The sequence below is a fragment of the Humulus lupulus genome, chromosome 3 (genome assembly GCF_963169125.1).
Source record: "Humulus lupulus chromosome 3, drHumLupu1.1, whole genome shotgun sequence".
Classification (NCBI taxonomy): Eukaryota; Viridiplantae; Streptophyta; class Magnoliopsida; order Rosales; family Cannabaceae; genus Humulus; species Humulus lupulus.
The window spans coordinates 22,189,895-22,201,074 of record NC_084795.1 but is presented as its reverse complement, the minus strand read 5'-3'; the positions used below and the strand labels follow the sequence as shown (position 1 = coordinate 22,201,074).

Below are 11,180 nucleotides of genomic sequence, written 5' to 3'. Positions count from 1 at the left end.
ATGCCTACGGGTTGAGGGGCCCGGGTCCTGCCGGCGGGAGTTCGGTGCCTGCAATGGTTTTGGAGTAGGGAACTCGTTAGTGGAGGACTTCCTCCAGGTGGAGCGGCCGGTGACGAGGCCACTCTATCACCTCCGTGAACTTCAGGCTCTTTCGGGGGCTCCACGTCTCTGGGTGGAGGAGCGTCCTTCATGGAGGCCTTCAGCTGGACTCCGTTCAGGTGAACCTCTACCTCCCGTGGCTCCCTCAGTCGCTTTGAACGTCTTGGCATCTTCTTCCTGCCAGAAATAATGGTGGAACAGTAGCTTGAAACTAACGTTCCCACAGACGGCGCCAAACTGTTGACGGTGAGAACTTGGAAAAATTATCAAGTCAAGATCACTAATGGAAAAGTTGTAGAAACTTAAACAATCACTCAAGAACAATGATAGAACAATAATGGAGAATTCAGTCTTTCATTCACACTCAAGCCTTTGTTACAGTAAAATTTCCAACCCCCTTTCAGGTGGTGTTTTAGTTCATTTTATAGTAGGCTCTAATGGTCTTAGGTACATGGTGGTCCAGGAGACCAAATGGTACACAAGTACTATGTCAGGGGAGTGGCTTCAGAGGTTGTGGTCGTACATCAGTACAGGAGCAGGTGTCAGGAGGATGTCTCCACTACTTGTCCGTACCCATGTCTAACGAGTGGTGGCAGGCATAGTGGCGCAGGTGGTTGTGGTGTCGACCCTGACCCTTGGCCGTAGACGTACGGGTCATAACTCTTATCCCAGCAGTCCCACTGGCACTGGTATCCATACTCAGTACTAGGTCGTACAAGTATGTCCCATTCGACTTGTACTGGAGCCTCTAAGCATAGGGGTCTCAAGGTGTAAGGAATGGGACCCTTGGTGTGTGTTATGGTCCTGGCGTGAGGTGGAGATCTTGGGTCCTTGGCATGAGATGCCTGAAGCCTCCTGAAGTCACTCACGAGTTTGGTTGATAGGCATGTGGCCTTGACGGATGTCTAAGGATGCGTAGCGAGACGCCCTCCTTGCGACCCCCTTGGTGACTCGGCTCCCTAGCTGCTCACGAGGCCCCCCTCCTCTCGCAAGGCCATGCGAGGCCATGCGAGGCCATACTTGGGTGAGGCCATGTGAGGCCACACTTGGCTGAGGCCACGCGAGGCCATACTTGGGCGAGGTCATGCGAGGCCATATTTGGCTGAGGCTACGCGAGGCCATACTTGGGCGAGGCCATACTTGGGCGAGGCCATATTTGGCTGAGGCTACGCGAGGCCATACTTGGGTGAGGCCATGCGAGGCCATATTTGGCTGAGGCTACGCGAGGCCATACTTGGGCGAGGCCATGCGAGGCCATATTTGGGGCCATGGGCGCGACGCCGAGAGGCTCCAGCGAGGCCACGGGCGCGACGCTGAGACGCTTCAGTGAGGCCACGGGTGCGACGCCGTGGGCACTCCAGCGAGGCCATGGGCGCGACGCCGAGGGCACTCCAGCGAGGCCATGCGGGCTTGGACGTGAGCCTATAGGCGATGGGGCGTGAGCCTATGTGCGCGAGATCACCTTGCGCGGCATGATCCTAGGCCTGCTAGGCCGTTGCGAGAAGGTGGCGGATCGATTGCCTCATGGCTCAAGTATGCACTTGGGCCTCCGAGGGACCTTAGCACCTGTCCTAGTTCTTTTATGGGCGCGGAATATTGAGCGTCCACACCGCTAATAATCAACATTAGTGTCAAATTATTAGCGGCGACATGCCGCCCCCTAATGACTATTAGGGGCAATTTTGGTCACCATTAAAGCCCTATTTGTTGTAGTGATTGGCTCGCAAACTATGGATTGGAGGATAATATTGTTCAATAGCTTAATTTTCTCAAAATTTCTTGGGTAACATCTAAAGTAGCTGACGCTTTCATTGTAGTTCTTTTAGCTTCTCTTCTCTAGATGTCTTAAAGATATTGAGATTGTATTTTCTTAGTATTCTCTTTTATTTCTTATTTGTCTTTTTGGATGCTATTTTTTGGATTAGCCATTAAACATGTATTTTGAATAGAAAATAAGTTCACTTAGTTAAAAAAAATTCTACTAATGTGTTGAGACCAATGCAACAATAATTTTATATATGAAATTGCATTAGTCTTTTGTAAAAAAAAAAAAAAAGTTTCTATATTTTTCTTGCTAGTCTTTTTCTTTCCTTTTTTTTTTTTAAAGCAACACGGGGGGTGGGGGGGGGGGGGGGGGGGGGAATTGAACAAAAGAAAGTTAAAATAGACAGAGCGACCTTTTTGGAGGGGAAAGAACTGAAAACAAAATTATTGAAATAAAAGCAAAAGAAAGAACCAAAATAGCATTAAATCAAAAAAAGTGAAGTGCTACCAAACAAAAAAGTTGAAAGAAAGAAATAAAAAGCAAACTTTTGAGTGCAAAAAACTGAACAAAAGAAAGTACTTAAATAATAAAATTATGATAAAGCGATTATATTTAATAAAAAAAATTGTATATCAATCGTGAAATAGTTTAGGGTTCTTTGTCAATAGTTTCAACGCCTATATTACGGTTGTTTTTCCACTACTACAAAATACAGGATACTATTTTAAGACACGTACCTAAATGCAAGTCCTTAAAAATATTTATGAAGTTTTTAGGACACTTATTGAGAGTCCTAAAAAAACACAATTTAGGACTCGCAATAAGTGTCCTAAAAGAATATGCGAGTCCTAGAAAAATCTGGCTTATAAAAATAAGTGTTTTACTTAATAATTTTAAAGACTTGCTTTGGAAGTCCTTAATACTCTTTTAGGACTCGTAACGAGTGTCCTAAAAAAATATACGAGTCCTAAAAAATCTGAGCTAAAAAATAAGTGTTTTACTTAAAAGAATGTTTTTAGGACTCGTATTGAGAGTTCTAAAAGAATGTTTTTAAGATGTGTGTCCTAAAAAGTTTATTTTGTTTTTTTAATATACACCTCTTAGATTTTCTTTTATTCTAAATTTTTAATATTATATTAACTTTTTATTTATAATAATTTATATATTAAAATTTAAATTAATTATGATATAATGAATAATTTGCTTAAATTTTATTTATTTAACATATTTATGATAAAATTAATTAAAAAAAATTATTTTATTGATTGGTTAAATATTGTAAAATAATTTTAAAATTCCACTAATAATATTGATGTTTTTATTTTTTAAAATCCATGTTGAAAATATTTAAAAAAAAAAAAGCAATAGTTTACATTAAATCAAATTTTGTGTAATTAAATAAGAAAAGGGAGATAAAAATACTAAATCCCTAGTCCCCTTCTCTCTCCTCTTTCTTCCCAGTCGATACCACTCTTTCTTTTCCTCTCTCGCATTTCAGTCGGCCAGACCAGATGAGCCATCTCCGGCCACCACCCAATGACACGCACCCCACCACGAGCTTCCTTGGCCCCCGAAACCGCCAACCCGTGAAGCTCGCCTCCCCACTCGCCGGCCTCCGTCGCGATTGGCTCCCCGAAGTTCCGTCGCCGCTGTGAGTTTGGAGGATTGTTCTGGCCTCCACCGTGGACGATGAAGGCTCCTGCTGGCGACGACGATGGGGAAGGCGACGGCGAAGGCTCCTGAGCTGGTGAAGTTCTCAGGCGTGGGTGGTGCTGCCATTCTCTTCAAGGTAAATTTGTATTAATTGACACTTATGTTAATACCATCTCCTATTAATATTAAGCTTCATATGATTTGGGCAGCTATAAATTAATCTAATCGGATGGTGTGTGTAGAGAGTTGATTTGTTTGACTTGTCATATCCAAGTAAACCACAATTTTGACAGAGTGTTCAGATTTTACAAAATCAGTCATCAGATCAAGTTTGTAATAAATTTGACCAAACTTCATAGTAAGTGCGAAAATACTGCTAGAAAGCTGATTTGTTTAATAGTGGCATCTTTAAAATTTATTTATGGTTTAATCAGATTGATTTGAAGAAATTGAATCATCATATTGATGAAGAAGAATAACTTGGAATGCATCTTTAACTTTCTCATATAAATTTTCGCAAGTTCAATTAAACTTAGAAATCTATTATCCCAAAATAAAAACTTTAACATGTTTTAGCCTATTTAGACATGAAAATATTTCAGTGTGTATAGGGACATTTTTCAGAGGTCAGATGATTTGTAAATTATTTGCTTGTTTCTTAGTGGCATTACGAGTTCCAATTTAACTGTTTTTCTTATGCAATTTGATCAGATGTGTCCTGCTTCCAAGGATTGTTCTTTTGTCCAGAAGCATGTTCTTTGTTGCTTCATAACTTTTGCATATATCATATTAGTCCTCCCGGCCATGAGGTTTGTCACTCAATAACTTGACTAATTCTTTTTCTTTTTTGTTTCCATACATGCTTCTGCTCTTGTTATGTCTTTTTTTTTTAAAGTTGTAATTCACATCGTTTCTTATCTCGTACTTTCTTCAAGAACTATTTCAGTTGGGAGCTGAAACAATTAGTTTTGATGATCCTTTGCTTTCTGCTGATGACTTGGTGGATCAGATCGCCGATGTTCTTAATTATTTTGGGTAAGGGATTCTTTCTATTTTTCATATTAAGTTTTAATACAACATGAGAACACAACAAGAGGCAGAAGGAGGTCTTTATGTTGATAGTTTTTATGTAGGATTTTATTTTGGTAATTATTTGTTTTCTGATCTTGATGTAAATAGATAGACCATAGACTTAAAATTTAAATTTTGAAACTGTTGTTTCTCTAATGATTTTTTTACTATTTATATAATTATCTTTTGGAATATTACTAATAAATAAGTTAAGAAAATGAGACAAGGAAGAGCAATCTAATATCTCTCTCTCTATACAGACTTGGAGCTGTGATGTGTATGGGTATTTGTTTATCTTTTCCTTTCTTTTTGTTTTGGTTTTGTCAGTGTATTCTTATTCTGAAAAAAAAATTCCTAATTTTTGATGTTTTAGTGTAACAGAAGCTTGTTAGAGTTGGACCAAAATTGGATATTATTTATAGAATTTTTTTTAATGGGTTTATTTTCATTTTTGACTGACACCCTTTTAACCTTGACAACTTTTGAGCCTTACTATATAACAAAATAAGGTCTTCATTATTCGTTTTGATTGAAGCTTTCTTCTGCAAGGTTTTTCTTTTCAACCATGTTTTTATTAAATATCAAATGTTTGATATTAGTAAGAAAAAGAAAGAAAGAAAGAAAGAAAAAATAACACACTAACACAACTGTTGGTAGCATTCGAAGAGCTAAAGATGGCATCTCATCTTCTCTCGTTGTCCCTATCGTAAAGCTTGGTTTTGCTGTCTGAATTTACATCACTATTTTAATTTTATGATAATATGTCATCAAACTTTTTAATATTGATTTATTTTATTTTTAAATTTTGAGTTTATACAAACATCTCTTTTTATACCTAGTCAGGATTTCAAAAAGAAAATGATACCCTCAATTGTTTAAATTGTTTCTTCTTACTTTTTTCTTTCTTTCTACTCTCGCTCACATCCCTTCAAAAAGACTAGTAACAAAATTTTAGATAAAATATGAGTTTATTGTTAATTAAAATTGACTTGATAGTATTATATGGCTCTATTTGTGATTATCAAACATGGAAAGTCCAAATCTAATATTAAAACAAATTAGAAAGATTCAAAATATTATTTTTTAAATGTAGACGCAATAAATCCCATAATATTATATACATTCATTCACATCCAAGTAAAGAAATGAAAATGATGATAATAATTGGTTCACCTAGCTAGTCTCTACCACTACATTAAGTTCTAACAGTATTGAAGAAGTATTATGCTCATCTTCAAGGTTACCTGTTCAAACCTTTTTTCTTCTCTTCATAGGTACTCGTATGTGCAATCAAGAAAGTGATTTCACGAGCTTCCCAAAACGTAAAAACCATAAAAAGATATAAATTCATTTACTAGTTGTATAGATAGTTTCTCTTAGTAAATATTTCTTAAAGAAATGATGTTATTAGAATAAATATTCTCACAAAAGTATTATTATTGTAGTAGTGTATAGTGAATGAGTTTTATTTGAGAATATATGTTAGAAATCTTATTATTTGCTTGATATTGCAAAGAACAAAATGTATACAATTTCATGGGTAGATATGATTTTTTATAATATGATTTAGTGGCCTATTTAGTAAGTTTTCTAGCATGTGGATTTTCATGGACTGCTGCATCACATTTTTTCCTTTGTTATTTCCTATAATCTTAACATTTGACCGTCTAATTAACAATTAAGTTGATTATAGAATTTTAAATAACATGGCTTAGGGTAATAACATGATATGGAACATACATCTAACTTTTTTATTTTTTATAATGTTGATAATAATGTTTAGGTTAATATTTTGACTGGTCTTGAAGTATTGGATCGGTAGCTAATTGCAAGAGGTATGTTGTATTTAATTTTTTTTAATTTTCAATATTTTACAATCTTGAATGATAATTGTATTACTTTAGTGAGTTTGAATATGTTAGATATTCATCCGTAGTGAAGTAGGTTCTGAGAATTCTGTGTGCTGCGGTGATAACGGAAGATTGAGAACTTGCATGTTTTAGTGAAGTAGGTTCTGAGAATTTTGTGTGCTGCGGTGATATATGGATGAAAACCTGTGCGTTGTTTGATTTGATTGACATGTTGGTGTTGAATGTGATAGATGGCTAGGTTAGTAATTTAGGGGATATGTTGTCCGATTTTCTATAGATGGTGACATGTTGGCTTTTCTCTTTTTCTTCTATTTTCAGTGCAAGATGTGTATGTTTTAATTTTCATGTAATATGCTTTTTTTGTAACCTATTTTTTTGTTAAATTTTCATGTAGTATATTTCTGTTAATTGATGTTGTGCTTTGCTTAGATTATGTTGTGTGATTATATCATTATAGCAATTTATAATATTCTACAATTTTCTTGCATAGCACATGTTTGATGAAAGTCTCAAGTTTTATCCTATAATCTTAATATTAGGCTCCAAAATCTAAAGGTTTGAGACACCTTTGAGCATATTTGGGCCAAGCCGGATATTTTTGCGCCTAACAGTATCTACTTCTAGTCTTCCACTTATACAAAGCCTTAAGCTCTTCTTTTTTATCCATTGTTTCCTCATGCAAGCCCAAGGCCTTTCTTTGTCTCTTTTGTAAACACCAATTTTTTATTTAAATTCTTTTTAGCAAATTTATGATCATGAGTATCATCTAGAATGTGTTCAAGAGAGTCTATGAGTTTTAGTTAGCCTCTCGTGGTTGCTTAACTAACTTTGTTACAACAGCCATGTGATGGGTTGTTAGTTCTGTTTTGGTTTCTTGAGCTTTATATAGTCTCTTGTGTACTAATGAGAACTAACTTTTTCTATCTTTTCTTTGCTTTTCTCTTGTGCACTAATGAGCTTTATACGTACATATATATTTATACGTACATATATATATTAATTTAAAAATTAATTCTTTTGTAGAAAATATTATATATAAATATATAATTGACCTCAATGTATCAGGTCTTCTTCAATTTGTATTTCGTGCTAATTACAATATAGAACTAGAAGCAAGTTTTTTATTCATGCAAGTAAATTATCTTTTCTCCAATCTACATGATTTGGTGATCTTCAATATGTATGGGCTTTCAATTATTTAATTGCTTATGCAATATTTTTTTATTATGACGGGGAAAACTTTATCATGAAATAATTTATTATGTAGTATCAAAAGAAACTCGTTTCTTTAGTTTTGTTTTGTACTATTGGATCTAATTGTTTGGTTTCAAAAACAACATCCTGATTGCTTTAACTGTCATGCCTGAAATGTATCATAACAAAAGGGTAATGTCATAAATAATGTCTTCTACTTATATGACTGAATAGTTTCTTTTAACTTCTTTTTTTATCACAATTTATTGTTTTTGGTTTGATTTTATTGAGCTTCTATTTAGTATATACAATCTTATATGCTCATTTTCATGCTTCTTAACAAATCTGAAAATGTATTCAAAGTTTCCAATGTTTGTGTTGCCAATGAGGCACATGTAAACTTTGTGCAATAAAGAATGACATCTTTACTAATGGAAATTGAATCTCTATTTTATTTGTCTTTCTTTTACTTTTGAAGATAAATTTACACAAGAGAGTGTTGTTGAATAACTAATAGGCTAGTAAATTTGTCATGGTTCCATTTCATTGTGAAAATATTGTTGGATATCTCAATCTATCCTCTCTCTAAGTTTGTGAATGACGGTAGAGGTTTGCCATGTCAAGCCCAACACTTTTATTTAATCTTGAACTTAAGACAAAATACGGTAATCTTTTAGGTATTGAGACTCTTATTTCTTTTATTGTTATTTGTTCTTACTTGCATCAATTTGCATTACTCTCATGAATATCAATTTGATGTATCATGTTGGCTTCTTTATTAAAATTTGTTGTGCTGCACTATTTGATGCACTTTTAGATTTTTTGTGCTTTTCTTGCTTAGTGCTGCCCCATAAATGTGTTAGATGAAGACCACATAATAAGCTGTAATGAGAAAGGAATTATGATTATCTTGAGTATTTTGCTTGTTATGCATTCTTTTATTTACTTAGATATTAAGAAACAACTATTATTAGAATAATTGGGAATGGAAACCATAGATTTTTCTTCATATATATAGTGCTCCACCATTTCTTTCTTTCTATTATAATTTTGGTATGAAGTATTATTCTTGGAATTCAAAAGGGTGAAATAAAAATATCACTTAATTACACTATGTTTTTTCATTTCTTTGATAAATAAATACTTTATCTTATATAAATATATATGTATGTTATTTACCAATATTATTTTTTTTATTCTGTATTTAATATGGCAGTATAGGGTCCAAAATTTTTTTGGGTGTTTTTTTAGTAGTTTCTTTTCAAATTTATTTTAATACATTTTGGACACTCAAAGGGATATATTTTTTAAATCAAAATGAAAATTGTAGCAATTGTGAATAAACTTATTTATGTACACTACAATAAAAATCTAGTTATAATTTTTCATGTTCGATGTATTATAATGTGATTTTTCATGTTTCAGGGATGATTTTAGAAAGAAATTTATGGCAGCCAATCATTACTTTGGAAAGGCAGTGACGAGGGTGAGTACAAGGACAAGAAGAAGAAATATATGTTGTTTGACAATGAGTTTAGTGTTTTATTATATTTGTAATTTTTATTAGAGTAAATGATTCTTGTTTGAATGGTTAATTATTTACTTTGTAAATCTAGTTATATATTTTTTTAAGGTCAAGACGATTATAATTTTAATAAGTTTTGTTATTTTAATCTATAAATTTTTAGATTAATTTGTATATAAATGTTTCATTTAAATCATAATTTTTAATTTAAAATAACAATAAATAAATTTTTTAAAAATTAAAAATATAACTTTTAAGGTCACCCAAAGAGAGTCCTAAAAACCTTACTTAAAGGCACTCAGCAAGATCTTTTAGGACTCGTAGATATTTTCTAGGACTCGCAATGCGAGTCCTAAAAACCTTACTTAAAGGCACTCAGCAAGATCTTTTAGGACTCGCGGACATTTTTTAGGACTCGCTAAAAACAATATTTTGCGAGTCCTAAAAATCTTAGTTTTTAAGACTCTTAAATAGAGGACTCGCGGGGCGCGAGTCCTAAAAACTTTTTTAGGGCTCGGAATGCTAATCCTAAAAATTTTTTTTTGTAGTAGTGTTCTTGTGTATATACGATGGTGGCCATATGTTGGAGTATGAATTTTGCATATGTCAGGTATCTTATTTTTGGGGCATTAATATTTTTTTTTGGCAATTTTTAGGGGAGTTAATATTTAAGTATTATTTATTTATTTATTTTTTACAAAAGACCAATTATACTGATATAAAGAATAATTACAAAGTTAGGGGATGAAATGTTCAAACCAAGCAAACTCACTATATCAATCATAAGTGTAATCTATAAGTGCGTAACACATGTACAAGATATTTGGAAGGACAGATAATGAGTTTCAAATTCTTTTAGCATAAAGAGCTACAAATGTTCTAAGCAAGTAAACTCATTATCCGTCGTAAATGTAATCTACAAGTAACACATGTAAGAGAAACACATGGAATGAGACATAATGAATTTCACATTCTCTCAGTTATAATAAGAGTTACAAAAAAAAAGATAATACAATAAAAAATCAACAGCAGCTAAATCATTATTCTTCATTACTGAAAACGCCACCATCCAAATTGTACAACATATAGCCCAAACAAATGTGGATAAGTTGAGATATTGACTGAATAATTCCTCATGCTCATTAATTTTGAATAAGAGAATATATACAAAATTGTCATACACAGGTCTTAACAAGAATTAGTTAGAAAATAGAACAACCTAACTGATTTAAAGAAAAGAGAATAACAAACTAACAGAAAGTTTAACTATCTTGTAACTAATCCAGCTCATGGATATCATCTTCTGATATATGCCTAACAACCCCCTCAAGCTTTGATTAGAATAATCTAAGTGCAGGTTGTGACAAAGAAACTCAAATTGAGGAGATGATATAGGCTTGGTAAAAAGATCAGCAGGTTGTTCATTGGAAGGCACATATCGAACTTCAAGCTTTCTCTCACAGATAAGTTCTCAAACATAGTGAACATCAATTTCGATGTGTTTCGTTCGTGAGTGAAAAACTGGATTGAGAGCCAATGCTTGGGCACCTTGATTGTCACACCATAAAACTGGTGTTATAGGAGAAACTTGAATGCCGATTTCAGAAAGCAGTGAGTGAAGCCATACTAATTCGGTGGCAGTAGATGCAAGAGCGGGATACTCTAACTCAGTGCTGGAACGGGCGACTGCTTACTGCTTTTTAGATCCCCAATTGATGAGATTAACTCCAAGAAAAAGGCAGAAGCCACTTGTGGACTTACGGTCATCCAAGTTAGAGGCCCAATCAGCGTCTAAATAAGCTTCTAATGTCATGACAGATTGTGGGGAAAAATGTAAGCCAAGATGTATTGTTCCTCTGATGTAGCGAAGAACTCTTTTACATGCATTCCAATGATTTACTGTTGGAGATTTGAGAAACTGGCTGAGTTTATTAACTGAGAATGAGATGTCGGGCCTGGTTAGAGTAAGGTATTGAAGTGCACCAATGACACTTCGATACAC

The 11,180-nt window shown here is 34.1% G+C and overlaps 1 protein-coding gene across 5 annotated transcripts; it reads left to right on the top strand.

Moving 5' to 3' along the window:
- The first annotated feature begins 3,284 nt into the window (after positions 1-3,284).
- LOC133822300 (uncharacterized) lies at positions 3,285-9,346 on the top strand. Of its 5 annotated transcripts, XR_009887850.1 has the most exons (6): positions 3,285-3,653; positions 3,727-3,875; positions 4,229-4,326; positions 4,464-4,552; positions 6,372-6,423; positions 9,079-9,346. XR_009887850.1 is itself a non-coding variant. In XM_062254578.1 (5 exons), exons 1-4 carry the CDS (start codon positions 3,579-3,581, stop codon positions 6,374-6,376), a joined length of 267 nt encoding a protein of 88 aa, XP_062110562.1. In that variant the 5' UTR covers positions 3,285-3,578; the 3' UTR covers positions 6,377-6,423; positions 9,079-9,346. The 5 variants fall into 5 exon arrangements, 3 of the variants coding, with proteins under 3 accessions (XP_062110562.1, XP_062110560.1, XP_062110561.1); XR_009887849.1 differs by lacking the exon at positions 3,727-3,875 and having other exon boundaries at positions 4,453-4,552; XM_062254578.1 differs by lacking the exon at positions 3,727-3,875.
- Positions 9,347-11,180: the final 1,834 nt, after the last annotated feature.

Coding starts and splice junctions, on each gene's coding strand:
- LOC133822300 (XM_062254576.1), top strand. CDS start 3,579: ATGGGGAAGGCGACGGCGAAGGCTCCTGAGCTGGTGAAGTTCTCAGGC. Junction 4,327..4,463: donor TTAGTCCTCCCGGCCATGAG/GTTTGTCACTCA, acceptor GAACTATTTCAG/TTGGGAGCTGAAACAATTAG. Junction 4,553..9,078: donor GATGTTCTTAATTATTTTGG/GTAAGGGATTCT, acceptor TTCATGTTTCAG/GGATGATTTTAGAAAGAAAT.